The sequence below is a fragment of the Glandiceps talaboti genome, chromosome 6, assembly GCF_964340395.1.
Source record: "Glandiceps talaboti chromosome 6, keGlaTala1.1, whole genome shotgun sequence".
NCBI lineage: Eukaryota > Metazoa > Hemichordata > Enteropneusta > Spengelidae > Glandiceps > Glandiceps talaboti.
Genome location: NC_135554.1, coordinates 20,680,066 through 20,699,025, shown reverse-complemented (window position 1 = coordinate 20,699,025; position 18,960 = coordinate 20,680,066). Strand labels below are relative to the sequence as shown.

Below are 18,960 nucleotides of genomic sequence, written 5' to 3'. Positions count from 1 at the left end.
AAAACTTTACTTCTGTAAGACTAATGGATGAAGTAAATGCATGTATTACCCTTGTTCTTTATTTAATGTGCCCAAGATGAAAAAAAAAATTGGCAACATTTAAATACCAGTGTCAGCAATATGCACAGAATAGTTTTATTTTGGTAATTGGTCAAAAGGTCAAGGTCAACTTTGAAGTCTTAAAAGAAAGCTTGCACCTGATAAAATTGGGGTAGACACTTCAATGGAGTCTCTATTTTCTGTGGACAGGTGCATACATGGACAAATAGAGCCCATCATAATTCCCCCCCCCCCCCTCCCATTGGGGGCTGAAAACTGAATGATATGGTATTACATAGTATTACATGTTGCAAGGCAGATTGTTAGTTGTGCCTCTGCTTCAAAGCATGACAATGAAGCAAGTCAAGTTGGGTTTGTTTCAATCCTGTTTCCTCAAGTTAGTCATGGACATCATTCTTTTGTTTTGGACCAGCATTTTCTTTAGCTCTGCCAAACAACCATATTTCAAAGCCAATCTGAAGTGGGCCTTTAACAAAATTTGACAACTAACTTAGAGTAAACTGCCAGGACTGCTAGAGACAGAAACAATACAATAAATACTATAAACCTTAATATTTTCACTACTAGAAAATTTTGCAATTTTATACTCTTCAGCTATTTCTCAAGCACTACTTGTTTTACTAATACCAGACTGATGTATTGTGTTCATGTACAAGAAGGTATTTTAGTCACTACTTATTTTTGCATTGTTGCTGTCCAGTGAAATAGTGAAGATAAGTCTTTTGTGAAAATTTCCAGGTTTACAGTATCTAGATCACACAATCAAAAGACATCATACAGTTATTTGGTTTTACAGAAATATTCACACTCAAAAGCAAATGACTTTGGGTTAGGGTTAGGCATTCAAAAGTAACCAAGAAATGTCCTGTGAAGTTTTGAATACCATGTTTACAATGCTGTTAATAGTTTAATGATTGGTAGACATACAATAGACATGACTTTTACCACCACTGCATAACATTTTATAGATACCACAGTTAAGGCAGTTTTTGAATGCATCTTTTGTTTGCGGGCTACCTAACAAAGTACATCAACAATGTTAACTGCATGCATATGTACAGTATACAGTGGGCCTGGGTTTGGTATGCAGTGTAATTATCTTTGTTGGATGAACTTAGTAGTCAAAGTGTGGAGTCATGATGGGTGTATGGTTAGCGTGACCGGCTTGGAATCTACAGGTTGCAGGTTCGAGCCCCGTCGCTGCCTGCTGTTTGTTTCTGAGTGGCTAAAGTCCTTGGGCAAGACTTGAACCACGACTGTGCCTCAGTCAACCCAGCTGTATAACTGGGGACCTGGTAGGATGTAGGTTGCAATGTGAAGGCTTTAATCCTATGCGCTTAAATGGCTGCAATGGATTGTATGCTCCCCGGGGAGTTGAGGAAGACTAAAAGGGCCGTTGTGCTGTTCTGATCCGAGCCAGGGGTAATAATTGTAAAGCGCTTTGAGCACGGAGTGGGAAAGCGCTATATAAGAAACTATCATTATTATTATTATTAAGTCATAGTGACACTTTGCAGAATTATGCAAGAATGAAGGAAAAGATTACTCAACATCAAGGAAATATGTTACATTGAAATTCTGATATCTGGCAACATTTGTCCATGGAGAGAGACATTCACACATTCACAAAAAACATCCAGTATGAATACATACAGTTTTATGCTAAAATCAGTTCATTTATTACTATTATTTGAATAAGAAAGAAAAATGACATTATGTCACAAATCAATTGTAATTTATGATACTGTTGTGTATACAGCACAATGAGACTGTTAGGCAATGATTATGTTCTCCAATATCTTGTACAAAACAGAATTATGTATGATTTTATCTGCAATGTTGTGTTCTTGTGCATGTACACTGAAAGTTTACATCATGATGATCTTGCATTCAGATTTGACTGACGTAGTTTAGAAACTACTAGTATATGTGTGAGCTCATTTTCTGATCTTTCTCTCCATCGTATAGTCAAATTGCTTTCTCTAGCATAGCATTCTGTTCTTACCATCGACAGCGGTAGTTTAATGCTATTGGAGAGTTGATATAAATATGATGACATTGTCACATTCTCATGGTGACTTACTTTACGACTGGAGGTTTGTAGCAAACTGAATGAAGAAACCGATTATAACTGCCTGTCAGTGTGTGACAGATTACTACTGACATGCATTGTACTACTGACATGCGCTGTTCAACCTTTCCCCAGCAGGAGCTAGATTTTCTGTAGAATTTGTCCATTTGACTATATATGGAGAGATTGTAAAAAATGAGCGCAAACATTTAGTTGCTAGACTGTGACATGACCACTGAATCAGTGTTTTTGCTTATCTTTGGGAACCCAAGCATTAACAGAATGGAGAAATCTGGTAAAACTTGCATAGACTTCCATATCTTGTACCTTAATTTTGGTGGGGGAACACAAGTACATTTTACCTACTTACCATCCTTAGCAAAAACTTGGATCTTTATACACATGATATTTGGCAAAATGTACGACAATCACAATTTATATTATTTTAGAAACCTGAAGTAGATATAGTCAAAGGTTACAATGACTTCTATAATTTCAATGAAAATAGTTGTACCTAGGCCTCCGAGGGCTCTCTTTGGTGAGACTTCTATGTAGTGCAGCATAGGCCATGTTCCTCCTTTCAGCAATCACACTACCATATTGTATGTCAAAGTTCAAAGGTCATCTACGACTGGTGACCTCAACAAAACATTTACAAAAAGTATGACATTTATATTTACTCAGCTCTGAGTACAAAACACTGACAGTTAAATATGGTATGTATATTACAATTCATCTGACTAGCTAACAGTGACAACATACTTGTTCACATGTTCACAACTACTTAAAGATAAAATATTGGAAATACCTGAATGGTCATTACTTGAATCATATTGCCAATGACATCACTGCCTTTTAGTGATAATGTTTGAGTGAATTCATTCTGCATGACAGTCCATGTTATAATTCATATGTGATTACACTGATAGTGTATGAAACATGGTCATTCTGCATTGATATGTAATACATAGTACATTATATATATATTATATACACCTAAAGGGAAAAGTCTCAGTCTGTCTTTTAAGAACAGTAACTACCAGTATACATGTACTACATATTAAATGCATTGATTATTCCATTGTGACGGCTAATATGTACTTGATAGATGGCTGTCAAAGTTGACAAGGTTGTGAATATAAGTGGTGTGCATATGCTGACCATCCTACCATGTCACCTTTGTGCTATGTTTGGAAGAAAATAGCTTGTGTACATCAGAAATATGGCTGGACATGCACACACACAGAGAACCCATTCCAATAGCCCCCCTCTGGATTTCATCCATTGGGAGCTACAGTGATGCAACAAATGCATTAAATCTTCCCCTATATGACTGTGTCATTGCTAGATCTCACCTTTGTGCTAGGTTTGAAAGAAGTTGGCTTATGCATGTCAGAGATACAGCTGGACATGCATGCATACACGTACACATGGATCAAATCCGTATAGGTCCCTATAGACTTGTCCCTTAAAAGCTAAAAAGAAGCAACAGATCGCATTGCTACAACTGTAAATTTTCCACTGTATGACTTTGTCCTTTCCAGATGTCATGCTGATAACGAATGTATTCTTGATATACTAGTATTCCAGTCACAGGACTGCTCAAGCTCAAGAGCAGCCATCTTGTATTTGGAGTGCAGCAGCATTAGATCATTACAATATATTTGCATACTCATTTGCATCACGTTGAAATATGCAAATACACTACTACACATGTAAAAGAGTGTATTCACATGTGCCAACCATTTCTATTAATCTACACTACCATTCATGTAAATATGATAAGACGACATAACAAGTAACTTTTTGTACTTTACCAATATAAAACTGCTGCTACAGTACATGATATTCTAGGTAGTTTGGTCAAGTTGGACCTACTGCTTCTAACGTTTGACACATCTTATTTCAAATTTTCATCTAACTGACTTTTTGTTACCATGGTATCCATTTATATTACAATTTTGATATTTATCTACAATCCATGAGTTTTCCATTCCTCAAAGGAATACAAATTCTTCTGTACGTGACTTTGGTCTGCCGTCAGCATCGAAATGACGTACTCTTAGTAGCCTATCTGGTTTGTTTCGTTGAGACAATGGTACTTCATTCTCATGACTACAGCCTTCACTGAAGACAAACATAGGATAATCCCCTGCATGTTTGGTGGAATCTAAAATCTGTCGACCAATTAACAAAATGGAGTGTGTTTTAGTGCCAGTCCCTGTAGAATTAGATGTTATTCCCCAATATTTTTCTTCATTCAGCCAAGGAAAAATACCTGTACAAGTTGCTAGATGAGTAAACTCTCATGTCATGAATAGTTTGATATATCTCCAAAAGTATTAGCTATGAAAAATTAGGGAATGTAATGATTATTTGGAATATTTTGACTCATATTGTGAGCACTGAAGAACCAGTGATGTAGACACAGTTTGTCTTGACATAAAAAAAAAGGGTATAAAAATCAATATTTTTCATTCAACATTGATTGTGTGAGGTACTATAATGGATTGTGTTTCAATGACAATCTCTGGAAAATGGACTAACGTATAGTGTCTCTAAAGCGAACGAGTACAAATACGCATAGTCTGTAAGATACAACCGGTCATGCCATGCTGAAGTTCAGAAGCGTGCACAATAAGACATATCTTACAATCTAAAATACGCACAGAAAAACACACCTATTTATGAGTAAAGACAGTTTAACACCAAATCCAACATATACAATTTCTACTAATCTGTATACGTCTTCTGGAATACTTGAAACAAAATATACAACTTTTTATTTGTGGTTTCATTCCTGTTTACAATAATTTTGACCATCGATTGTGTCTGACGGAGAATCAAAACCTGGTCATTTATAACCATTTTTTGTATTCGTTTATTATAGTCTGTAAAATAGTCTGTGTTTTAGTGTTGACGGAGAGGGAGAGTTTATCAACTATTCCAATGTTAATGTACACTCACCTCTTCTGTATATCTACAAAATTGTTTGAAATCCTCTTGGGTTTTACAGTAGAAACCTACAGTACAACTGGGGTCCATTTTTTGGAAAGACATCTTACGTGGAGACATACAATGGAAGGACTGCAATATAAGAAAACAATAGGAACATATTGAACACTATCACAAGGGGGGGGGGACAGAAACAAACGGACTGTATGAGAGCATGTTTATACCAGAGAGGGCGCTGTTAAAGGAAGGCAGATCATAGTTTATCACACAATGACACTAGTTAACAACTCCTAAAGATAGTCATGGTCCTACTGCTCTGAGTTTATGAATTTTGAAAATCAATCCCTTTAAAAATATCTTGAATCATACAATAACAGTTTGTTGTTGATTATTCACAGTAAACTCAGAAATCACAGATCAGTGTGTTTGCTAGGGTTATGGAATCCTGATAACAGAAGGGGGCAAATTAGATAATATAGATTACAACACAGTTTACCATTGTGTTTGAGAACCCTAGTAAATGACTGAGGAACTCAACTAAATTTTACCTTCTTACTGACTTTAACAAAAATACTGTAGATTTATCAATCACTTTGCTATTAACAAGTAGTTGTCTCTCTGCACAGTGGCAATCTTCTTACAATATAAAAACGTCATATTCTGGTTATCAAACAATGTCATGGTTTGGCTACTAGGAGCACTGTTTGCAAGCTGTTTTGGAGCTGAAAGTGAGGGCCACAATAGTTTGATATAGGGAGTACGAAAAAAGCATACATGAAGTTACTACTCGTTTTCCATGTTATTCTTGCTGTACTGTTTTATTAGTAACTACCAGTAATTAAATTATGCCCAACCACTACTACCAAATACTCTCGTAAGTACACATGGGAGTTCATTTACACACATTTTGTTAGCAGCTTCATGCATTGTAATACAATCAGCAACCTTGACCTCATTTTAATCCTAACTTTGCCAAATCTGGGTCACTCTCTTGCGATTGTACGTGCAAAATGGCCAAACTTATGTACATGGAATATGGCATATTCCACCACTACTATTTCCTAAATTTCTAACAATAGTCTATAATTGTCTAAATAAATGGGAATTATGCAACACACTCTTCAAATTTATCAGTCAACTTGGATGATAAGATTAAGACAACTATGTCTCAATGCTGAACTTTGACCTAAAGTTGTGCCATACCAAGTGTGACCCTTTACCTTAAACATCATCAGGACCTTCAATATGAACTACAGTGTGTGATATAAATACATGTTGCATCAGAAATTCATTGTTAATAGTTACAAATTGTTACATTCAATACATAAACACTGGTGGCGAATTCAAAGAATGTTTGTAGTTTGAGGTGTGGACATTTGATATTAAGATATTATTTCCATCTAGAGGTGAGGTCAAACATCTTTTCCACACAAAAATGTTATTTTAACTTCAAATGTACAAAAAAGGGTTGTCAATTTTTACATTCTTAAGGCACCTGTGTTTGGCCTTTGTTTCCATGGAAATGAATGCAGTGACCCTTTGTATCATTTTTTAATACATTTCCATATCAAAGATCATGTATGCGAAATTTCATGAAATTACCAATTCTTTTCAAGATTTATTTTGTAGCAAATCTCTTTAACGACAATTAAAAGTCTGTGTTTCTGTTGAAAGAAAAATCTAACTGAGCCCCCCCCCCCCCCCCTTTAACCTTTTACCCATGTCTTCAACCTAAACTATGGTATAAGGGATGGAAATCTATACAACTTTATCAGGGTTTGCACACTTTCAGCTAAAACACCGAGACTTCAAGTTAGCGATATATGAAAATCTGCCAGAAGTGAAAAGACATGTTTACCGTAAGTGGAAAATCCTTTGATCTCATATCCACTACATCCTGACAGAGATGTGGGTCTAAATTAATTAATTTATCCTCTGAAAAGAAATAAAAAAGTAGATTTATTCATGTGACAATCACAAGATTCAACACAAGGGAAAATAATTCAACATTCACAATATTTGGCGGATAGAGTAGTGAGAAAAGAAATTCTGCCAGCTATGTAAATGAACTAATCATTGATAACTACACCAGACTAGCAGACATAAAATGTTACATTTTATGTCACTGTGAACACTAATAAATAGTTTTGTGTTTGAATCTTTCTTGTTTCATCTGACAGTGATGTTGATTTGTGTTCATAGTAAGATAAAATGTATCATTGCACACTGTCAGTGTGTGAATTTTTTTAAATGTACACACGACCTAATTGAAACTCTCTGATTTGGTAGTAAGTTATACAAAACACACAATTTGATTTGCACGACTAGTGTGTAAATAAACCTTTAATGGAGGGAGGGCACACAGACACTCATTCCACAAAATAGTTGTTTTTGATATTCCTGTATTTACCTTGAAATCCTATAAAATAGAGAGAATGTTTGGGTTTGCCACCTATGATACCTAGACAATATTGGAGTGTAAATAATGATTTGAGACATGGGATGTAAACTGGATTCAGTTCTTCACCACCGAGTCGGACAGGAACTAGAATGATAACTGAACACCATTGTTGACTACCACTTGTATCCGCCACGTCAGAACGCTGACTTCGACATAAATTGATTACATCTTGTTTATACACTGAAAAATGTAACATAGAAAAAAAAAGGTCATTCACAGCTGTTTAGGTTACCATGGTAACTTGTCTTCAAATTTCTGTGGAATTACAATTTGTAGTACTGGAATTGATGGCTGGAATTGGTTATAGTTTCATACTTCAGTTTGTCTTCATGAAAACTGAGAATGAACACGACTCGACAAAATGGAAGAAATTCAAAAAAAGTATATGAACAATTAATGCAATACCAAACTATTTATTGCATTATTAATGCTGTCTTTCTAAACATGTATTTTTGGTTCTTTTTTTAAAGAATTTGAGTGAAAACAGACTGGACTGTTGTGTCTTAGCTGCAAGTTCACAACACTGCTATGGATGACAAATCTGTATTCATTTTTGATTTTTTATTCATAAAACAACTCTACTTTGTTTACCTACTTGACAAAAGAATGTACAACAACATATACCAAGCCTGTGTGTAACTCAATACATTGTCAAAAATTAACAAATGTGTAAACTTTTCAGACACTTTCTAGTTTTTGCAATGTGTTGAGTTGAGTTATACACACAGACTTTAAGGTCAAGCTATGCTGACATCGAATGTAAAAATAAAGAGTCATCTTTGTACTCCTATAACCAACAACTAAATCATCAATGAAACTTTCAATCTAACATCAAATACTGTTAATGATGTCATGATTCTAAATGTGAAGGGGTCCTGGTAGTCATTCTGCTGGTCAAGTCTTTTAACAGAAATACAACCATCATATTTTCCCTTCTTGCTGAGCACTACAAAATTCAACAAATTTTTGACAAATGCTTTATGCTGTTACATTGTGCATCACATTTGTGTCCGAGTGGTTACTAAAAACATGATAACAACAACGACACATCTTTTCTATCTTCAGTGAATAAATTTAAAATTAATTTTTGGGCAAAAATCATCAGGTTAACATCTTACCTGTACAATCCTGAGCTATATAAACACACAGTTGACTAAGTAGTGGATCAAACCCTGGTGCTATATCCATTGCTTTCCTGTCAACAACACATACACAGATAGCTTAGTAATGTTATTGGTCTGTCTTGGTTATGTCCGCTTAAAGGGAAACACCAATCCAGGAAATAATAGTATTTCATAAACTATGGGTTCTGGAGAGTCATTTCATGATTTTACATCACCTACAATCACTTGTGATTTCAGAAAAAAATCAAGTTGATATTGTGCCTTTATTGGGTATCTTTGCTATGGGCCAATGCATGATGGGAGTCAGCAGACATAATATATTCATGGCTTCACAATGAATATTCATGACTCCTGAGTGCTTATTCCCTTCAGTGTACAACATCTCTCATAGTTTATTAAAGTAGCTTTATTTCCTGGAGCATTCACATATACATGAACAGAAAGTAAAGGACACTGAGGGCATACTTTTCTCAATATTGTCCTTGTTACTTCTAAAAAATACATCAAGGGTCAACACTTCTTGGTTTTTAATACCAATATCCTAGTATTCCTTAATAAAGAAAAAGTGTATGAAAATGCAAGTGATTTTCACAGTCAACAATTTGAAAAAAAAAATACAACAGGAAGAATGACTTACTTAAGCAGATATGCAACTGAGGCTGGTCCATACCAATCACCTGCTTTTTTACCAGCCTGATAGCCTAAACTAACAAGTTTATGTACAGAAAACGGACTTTGTTCAGTAGGCTGGTCTCCAAACCACTTGATAATCTGGCGATGATAGTCCACTTGCTGGGGTGTTTGTGGATCGTAAGAACACCAATCTGAAACACAAATTTGGAAAAAATAAAGAACACTGTAAATCTGGGACACACGTAGTACAGTGGACCACTTGTATCTGACATTACAAATCCTGTTCATGTTAGTAGGTCTAACACTAACCCAAAGACACATATTTTTAGTTATAGATATAAACTAAACCACTCCCTAATCTTAACCCCCTAACTCGAATGCAATTGTTTATTTCGCGAACAGTTGGTCCACTGTTCTATATCTTACCATAAAGTCATGGATAGGATTCAATCGCTTGTGAGGGAAATGGGTCAACCAATCTCTGAGGGCGCCCAATCACAGTGTGTATGTACCTTACAGACTAATCCCTAACCAGACCCTGGTTGTAACTTCTTTTGATGGATGGATTGCTACATCTAATTGTGAGCGCATGCTAATTTATGCGCTAAGGCTTCTTACTTAATAGATTCAGTTTGAACTTACTTGTTATGCACATATCCTTAAAAAGGGATGATTAAAATCCTCTATATCCCTAGAGTATTTGTTTGTACACAACCAAGTACAAGTTGAGAGAAAGAGGAATAAACCATAGACATGGTCTCTCTTCAACACATATGATTAAACTTCATATATCAAACAATAAGAATGATTTGAGACCAGGGAATTTGAGATGACATAGAGATGATGTCACCTACTACCTATAAACTGGCCCAAAACGTCACTGGTGATAAATTTCTAAAGTTTCTAATAACACAAACACTTACAAAGATATTTCACTATCAAATCACTTTCTCAATTTAAAAACCTTTTGAACATAGTATCTTTGGTAAAACACCAAAAGAAAGATAGTCAGAAATGTGATCCTGAATATGTATTACCTCTTCCAAGAAAATGATTGACAAAACTCTGTGCAAGCAGCATTTGACCACTACGTAGCATACATCCCCAACCACAGTCTGTTGTCAGACTAGATCCTGCTAACTGAGGGAACTCTCTACGGTATGTCAACCATATTCGGCTGAAAAAGTCTCTTTTGAACATTTCCATTGGAGTGAGATGTCCATCTTCAGCTGATTGTTCAGACTCCGGGGGATCTGATGATAAAATCACAATAAGTTTACTGATATATGTAGTAATTAGGTAAAATCTGCTAAGTGCCTATAAGGTGTTTTACCAGGGTTCCCCACCAAAACTGAGGTGTGCAGTATGGAAATCTATGCAAATTTTACCTGATTCTTTCCCCCTACAAGGGTTTCAAAACCTTAGCAAACACATAAGTGAAAAACACATTTTTTAATTTTTCCATAACTTTTATGGCAATATGAAGAATCAATGGAAAATATATTGTTAATGGTGCCAAGAATCAATAGGACAGTACAACATAGTTACTTTGGAATAGTAAATTACAAACAAATGCGACTATCACAGACCTTTGCCTGTACGTAAATAGGTATGTACGCACAGACAGACTGAAATGTCGCATTCATTTCTAATTTACTGGACTAAAATAACCATATTTTACTAATGATTTAATGTCTTGGCATATTCTTTGAGGTGGTTTTGTTGGTTGGTTTCAATTTCACAATTGCAACGACTCTTTTGAAATTGTTTACCATCTGTTTTCATTTAGACAAGATTTATAGGCCTAGTAAGATTTCAATCTCACTAGTATATCACTAGGGTGACCCTATTTTTATTAATGTTTCTCATTATTTTTTCACGGCAACTATATATAGGTCAGTCGGCCAATTTTTTTTTTAAGCAAAAAATTTTTTTTTAAAAACATCTTCATGTTTCTCTGCCTCTCCTTTTCTTCCTCTTTATCTTCTTTTTATTGGATTCCTGGTAACAAGCCCTTTCCCAGCTTCTCTACACAATTGCCATGTTTTCAGCCCCCCCCCCCCCCTACTTGAATAACTTTCGTTATGAAAGAAATACTCTGTTTGTGAACAAGTGTTGTTAACATGATTGTAGATGATGTCGACAGTCCAGACACTTACTTATTCGTGCCTGAGAGGGCGCTTTTCTGTAAAATGTTAAGGGTGGGCAAAAATAAAAATATTTTTTTATTTTGATGTCAGAGCAGAAAATTTGGGTCAGTGGGGTAATGAGAAACAGAAAAAAGTAGGGTCCCCTTTATATTGTTTCTTGTTCATTTAAAAGATTATTATTTGTACTTACCATCAGGTCTGTGGTGGTAACATTCACCTAAAAGCCATATTGGAGTTTCATAGCTAAAATTTGTTCTACTTTTCATTGTCCATCCTGTAAACAGAAAATTACAAAATATTATTCCCGAGTGAAAAAAAAACTTGGTTTGTTTCATTCATTTATAAATATCAACTCATTTGAGAATGACTGCTTATGAAATCAGCTTTCACAGTAATTAATTTTCACTAAGTCCTAACAACGGATGTTCAGATTACGCTCAATTTTAGAATAGATGCAGTAGGTAGATTTTTTTTAAATATATATAATACTAGTATATATATATATGGGTTTTTTTCATGTGCGAGTGTCTAGTTCAAGTAGTTATGTTTTCTGTTGTTTTCCATATGGTCTGTGTGTTACTGGTTTCTTCCTATCAGATGTACAGCCATTACAGATTGGAAGAACATTTTTATATTGTCTTTTAACATTGATGTCAGTATCCACATCCACTATTTCTTGCAAGACTTCATAATTTTCTTGTTTTATTATTTTTTCCGCAAAATACGTAAAAAAAAAAGGTTAAGGGTCAGCATGAAAAACTAGGTGGGGGTCGGGTAACCAGAACCAAACACTTAATTTTTTTAGCCCTAAGAGTAATTTTCATGAATAAATTTGCGACTGTGAGTAGCAATTGTGAATTTTTCGTTTTGTAATTAACTCAATTTTTATGCATATTGTTTGAAATCTCTCCTCTTATTCCATGAGGAGGTAGAGACTCCATTTGTTAATCTATAATCAGCGTCACAACATCAACTAAACGTTTGATGAAGTATGGCAGCATATTAAATACCACCAGTACCAGCTGTCACATATTGTGTTGTGGTTGTGAATACATCTTTTGATGTACTTACAATCACAAAATGTGACTTTTCCGAAAACCTGAGGAAGAGTTTGTGAATGATACATGTCATACATGCTTGGCAGTTTGTCTACAAACTTTATCTCACCATCTGAAAAACGCACTTTTCATGAAGTAAACCCTGTGACAAGCTCCTCACCAAGTGTTTGTCCTATAATGAAATATGTCATGTTATGTACAGTAGTTATCATGTGACTCCAAGCTGATTTATAACTAGTCCTGTTTGCAGACGGAGTAAGTCAGGACTGGACTGTGCAAAGTCGAAAATTACTGGTGAGACCATGGATGTATTTGCTCCCTTAATACATCCATGGTGAGACATTAATACATCCATGATAAAAGTGGACAACGTCGGCAACAAGTCTCGACTTACTCTGTCTGCGAGCAGGATTTGTTTATATAAAATTGAATTTATTATATTAATTTGGTCATAACTCTTCCACTGTCTATATTTAGAAGTGGAACAAAAAATAAATGTTATAAACTCTAGCTATTGTGTATTTACCATATTTCATATTGTTCCATACAGACATGATTTTTGTCTTTACTTTTTCAGTCTGGTCTGCACCCTCCGACGCCGAATTCTCGCCACTATCATAGTCACTGTTCATGCCCGTGGCCATGGCAATATGATTTTTTCTTGCGATATTATAGTATTCACTGCTCAATCTATCTATAGCCTCTGTGTAACAAAACTGAGAATGAGATCATAATTGTGCGTGAAAAATAAAAACCCTGATCAAGCGATCCTATTAGGTAGAACGGTTTTGTACGGACGTCCCACTACCAGGCACTGTCTCAAATCAATTATATCCGGGATTGTACTACCAGCGATGTTTCTTCCGTTGCATTTCTCAGAACATGTCAACTCACAATTCTGATCACTCCGTCAACATGAACCGGTATGATATCCTCTCTCAATCACTTCTCCAAATTGTTGGGAAGGTACAAACAGTGTGGTGATAACAATGTAACAACTTCACTCGGTCTGCGAACTCGTGACTCGACTTCACACACACTTGGCGAGCGAGTACATGGGAAGCGATTTACTTCCGCCACCGTGAATATATGGAAGTGTGGGTTCTCCAAACCATCGCAGACTACGGATGAAATGACTACAGAAGTTCGGCAATGGTAGCTACCTGAAAATGAAACACTAAATACTGTTGTTTCAATCCATGACAGAGGGAAATCACAAAATTCAAGGACAACCTATGTACGCCATATTGGAATGGGTCCTTAACTCTGTGAAAATAAAGATATACTTGACCCCCTAGGCGTATGAACAACGAAAGGCGGAAAAAGCTGATGAAGAAATCAATGTGTCTTTTGCTATTACTCTTATAAGAATTAGTGAACTTGCGAACAAAACCTATTGCTTCAAAGAAAAAAAACTCCTTTCAAAAAGTAATTTTCAAAAATAACGGTGAAATTCAATTTTGAATGTATTCACGGAAAATGTGAACTCAAAAATTAATTTTATTTTATTCATCGTGTATACAGGTACAAAAAAAAATATTTTTTGAAATGAAAAAACAACACATACATCATTCGTACGGACTTCTTTGTCATTGCGTCTTCCGTTGTATAGAAACTTGAAATACTTTAACAATGAATACAAATTCGTAGAAAATAATCACATTAGGAATACTTGGAACACCATTCTCGCAAACCAGAGCAGTTATTTCTTCCATGACACTGCGAAATAACGAACCGTCTTGGCGGTGCGTCTTGTTTGACGGTGCCGTAAAAGAGGCTGTGGTTTTAAGTTACGACGATGTCGGAACGCGTACATTCGCTACTTGGAATGAAAACAAGTAAAAAATATTGAATATGTATATTTTTGTTGACGAAATACACGTAGGTTCAAGTTCGTTACAATGGATGTATTAGATCATGGGAGAAGGGTTATGATATATTCTTTTTTTTTCTTTTTTTTTTTATATTTTATTTTGTGTGACTCAACATTTTCGCTTTACTTTTTATTTCTTACAAAACAAAGTTCTAGCGGAGGACCGAGAGCGACGTAGCGAAACCGCTACAGTATAGTACTGCATATATAAAGACATTTGCAGACGATAGATTAACGTTCGTTAGCTGCAATGATAATTCACAGACAAGTAAGAAATTATAGGGTTAGTTTTGATTTTGAGTTGGTTTTTTCTTCCGACTCTGTATTTGACATTTCTTATTCCGTCGTGTTACTGCAAAACAAACGTTACGTTTCCTGCAATGTAGACAAATCGCAAATAGACGGATATGAGGCAGATCTGCCTCGCAAAGTTGGGTCGGATGGATGGATTTTTCTGATGAATTAAGCCTTGCCTGCCCAAAAGTGGAACATGTCCTAACTCCGACATTAATTACAGAGCCTTCAAAACCTAAGAAACATTCTCCCCTAATACATCCATGGTTACAATTTGGTTGTACAGTGTTACGTAATAAAATACTCACTGTGATATTATTTTCATTTTATGCGTCAAACCTCGTAGTATAATAGCTAGAGTGTATAGTGTAACGTTTAATTAATTTCAGCAGCTGTTGACGGCATCAGTGACAATTTAATATCGTAGTTGTGGTGTAGTACCGAGTTGTGATACTGATGATTTAAAACTTCAACAAATAACTGTAGCTATAGTTACCGATTCAGGTTCACAGTCAGTTAATAATCTATTATAATTTAGGATTATTCAAAAAAAATACCGTCATCGAGGCCGGCTCCAGTAAATGGACGTAGTGCAAAAAAATACCGTCACCGGTGTTTGCTCCAGTGAACGATTATTGTTTTCGTGAGCAGACATCGGTGACTGTATTTTTTGAACATTTGTAAATGCTATTAATAACGCCATTATTTTGCATCAGGACAATCCTTGAATAAAATATTAGCTCACAAGTGTCTGTGTTCAAGTTCATCATGAAATGGAAATGGCGGCTTGTTCACAAATAAACTACAGGTAGACCTTTGCACGATGTAAATAGATATTACGACATATTGCGGTTTAAAGTGCGCTGATAGTGACATAAGTAACACTTGTTCTTTGAACTACAAGTGACAAACAATGACTTCTGGCTTACATGAAGAATATTGGATGAATTGACCGTCTATCAAAGTCTTTGACAGTAGTACTGAATGGAGAGCTGATACATTCTACAGTAGTTTCAACCAAGGAACCGTAAGTTTCTATTCCCTGGTTTCATTCTTCAAATACACGTATAAGTTTAAATGTGTGTAATACTAGTAAGTCACACGATGAACTAAGCAAACTCGTAAGACAACCTGGTAATTCAGAATCACCCTTGGGTCCTTCATCGTTCTTGGCTTTAAAGCTACTAGTAATAGCTTAATAATAGTCTCAAAACCACTTTTCATATTATGGCACTGGCAGGCTCAGATTTAGTTCAATCAGCAACACATCTAACATATCTCTTTCAGCCAGACAAAGTCAGGACCAAACTTGTAATTCTGTACAGTTATTTGCCTTGAAGTCGTTCTACGACAATGAAGGGCCTTGAGACGTGTTTTTTTGGACTTTGTGACGACAGATTACAAGATACTCGTCAATGCGCTAATGAATGTTATCATACACTCTTTTGAATCAGTTCAAACTATCCGGTCAGTCAGTCAGTGGTGTCCCCAATGCGATCATCCTGTGCTGAATGAAGATGATGATGATGATGGAACAACAGTATGTGGCCACATTCGCTGCCTCCTTTCTTCTCTCCGTCGTTTCATATTACGTCATCTGTCCGTGGTTATCACGCAAATACTGTAGTGAGTATAGCAAATTCGCCGTCAGCCGAGAGGTGAAAGGAGAGTGGCTTTCAAGGTATGACATATCAGTGACGATCGCGATATGAAATCACAAGGTTTCACAGATTGAAAAACATACGCAACTATTAGCATTGAACATACACTAACAATGTCAACACATGTTTTTCTTTGTTTTATAACAAATCAGAATTAACCTTCAATATAAAGTATTTCGTATTATTGATATATATATACTATGAGATGAATGTAAGTTGGACACGGCCACTGGAACAATATTAAACCTGCACTAGCTTCAATTTTGGGATATATTTTTCATCAAGTAGCCGAAGTATTCAGTGGTCAAAAAACATGATGATTGTATCTGTTGATTAGTGGTCAATATTATCTGTATATAGTGGCAAGTTTAAATCTTGACAGAAAGCTTGGTTTTGAGTCTGTCACCATGTTAAAACATAACCGGAGTATCATTTTCGATCAGACAACCACAACAATATATTCACTGACAATTGCTAATATCCCAATAATTAGACATTATACATGTTAACCAGTGGTCGAGATTATCCATAAACAGTACAGAAACAGGTTGAAATCGCGATCGTCTGTCTGTCTGTCTGTCTGTCTGTCTGTCTGTCTGTCTGTCTGTCTGTCTGTCTGTCTGTCTGTCTGTCTGTCTGTCTGTCTGTCTGTCTGTCTGTCTGTCTGTCTGTCTGTGTTGTCTTTCTGTCTTTCTGTCTGTCTATATCTATCTATCTATCTATCTATCTATCTATCTATCTATCTATCTATCTATCTATCTATCTATCTATCTATCTATCTATCTATCTATCTATCTATCTATCTATCTATCTATCTATCTATCTATCTATCCGCCTGCCATTATGACTGTCCGTTCGTTCGTCCGGCTGGCCTTCCTTTCTTAAAATTCTTTCTTTCTTTCTTTCTTTCTTTCTTTCTTTCTTTCTTTCTTTCTTTCTTTCTTTCTTTCTTTCTTTCTTCCTTCCTTCCAGCCAGCCGACCGGCCTACGTATTGATCGATTAATTGATCGATCGATAAAATCTATGGAATGTATATTATCATGTTTTACGAATACTAAAATAAAATCAAGAGCCCAGGTAAATTAAATGTCCACTGTTCTGTCTCGTAGGATATGGTCCAACGTACATTCTACTACAGTCAGTGTTTTATGTCTATATGAGTTACTGACAAATAGTGAGATATGGAGTAATCCTATTTGGTAAGTATAAATAAGCAATTGGACAAAACTACCGTACGGTCTTGGACGGTGCCGTAAAAGAGGCTGTGGTTTACGACGATGCTATAACTTACCATGTTGTATCTGGTTCAAATCATGGTAAACGTTCATTAATATAACATGTTCACTAACAGTGACGAATGAACCTAAGAGCCAATCACACAACGAGAAAACTTTCTCCCATGAGTATACAATATAAAGCATTTACCACGAACGAAATTTCATCGAACTTTTTGAACTGACAATTTATCCAGTGTCGTAATAAAACTGACATACAGCTATTAAATTAATTTGATGGTCGTTTGGCAGTTTATCAGACGACTAATCGGGCTTGAACATTTACAAAACCACGTTCTTTGAGTCTTTCATTTTGAATACATCTAATAAGTGAAAAACGTGCACGTGATGATACAGCACATAGTCTTTTTATTTATTTATTTATTTATTTATTTATTTATTTATTTATTTATTTATTTATTTATTTATTTATTTATTTATTCATTTATACATTTATTTATTTATTTATTTATTCATTTATTCATTCATTTATTCATTTATTTATTTATTTATTAATCGTTCATATACAGACACCATTTCAGTGCATTAGCACTGTTTTCCCAATGAAACCTGTTGCAAGATTACGTACACAGAAAACAAACAAAACAAACAAACAAAAGGGACAAACCAGGACAAAAAGTTACAGACGCACAGTGCACTTTAAAAGATATCCACCCAAATTACCAGACTACATTCTTAAGCTGTCTTTTTATATATCGATCAGTTCGGAGCTGATCTTATGGATAGGGGTAGATTGTTTCATAGAACAGCACCACTATGCCCGTTTCCCATATTCAGATTTAACTGTACTGATGCCCTACAAATATATCATACAATAAGCAAACTAATAAGCAAAATTTTTTTAAAAATCACATCAAGAAATATAAAAATGATTAATGTAAAAAAAACCACACAACTGTATTACCCTGTGTTTGATTGTGTTTTGCTGTATGAGTATCTTTATCCTATCACTATTTCATTTTTGTTCTATGTGTTTTTTTTTCAGGTTTCAGAGTAACCTGACAATGTACAGTTGTTCAATAACGCTGGGGTACATGCTTGCAGGTAATTAAGATATTAACACCATCACCACCAGTTAGTGTACTATTGTAATTACCTATTACTAGTATCATTATTATTATTATTAGTATGTATTTACAATTCTTAGAAAAAGTATGTGTGATACGATATATCAGTTTTATTCTTTACTCTTTGCTCAAGTTCATACATCACCTCGCGTACGATACTCCAGCTATGTTGAAGCTATATCCATGCTCGTCATATACATATTTGCTCTGATTTTTAAAATGAGTATTATTCTGTTTATAGATAGTATATATCTAAT

At 35.3% G+C, this 18,960-nt stretch overlaps 1 protein-coding gene across 1 annotated transcript; it reads right to left on the bottom strand.

Annotated features, from left to right (window-relative positions):
• Positions 1-1,836: 1,836 nt before the first annotated feature.
• On the bottom strand, positions 1,837-13,241 carry LOC144436376 (cysteine protease ATG4D-like). The gene is made up of 9 exons (XM_078125167.1): positions 13,039-13,241; positions 11,645-11,728; positions 10,342-10,557; positions 9,309-9,495; positions 8,666-8,742; positions 7,497-7,727; positions 6,945-7,021; positions 5,099-5,218; positions 1,837-4,308 (listed from the first exon to the last, which is right to left on the bottom strand). The coding sequence occupies exons 1-9, from the start codon at positions 13,154-13,156 to the stop codon at positions 4,129-4,131; spliced, it is 1,290 nt and encodes a 429-aa protein (XP_077981293.1). The 5' UTR covers positions 13,157-13,241; the 3' UTR covers positions 1,837-4,128.
• Positions 13,242-18,960: the final 5,719 nt, after the last annotated feature.

What these genes read in the sequence shown, in the direction of transcription:
- LOC144436376 (XM_078125167.1), bottom strand. Translation starts at nt 13,156, where the DNA reads ATGGCCACGGGCATGAACAGTGACTATGATAGTGGCGAGAATTCGGCG. An exon ending in TCAGTTGCATATCTGCTTAA is followed by an intron (nt 8,743 to 9,308) that starts GTAAGTCATTCT and finishes TGTTGTTGACAG; the next exon opens with GAAAGCAATGGATATAGCAC. An exon ending in CTATTTTATAGGATTTCAAG is followed by an intron (nt 7,022 to 7,496) that starts GTAAATACAGGA and finishes ATTTCTTTTCAG; the next exon opens with AGGATAAATTAATTAATTTA.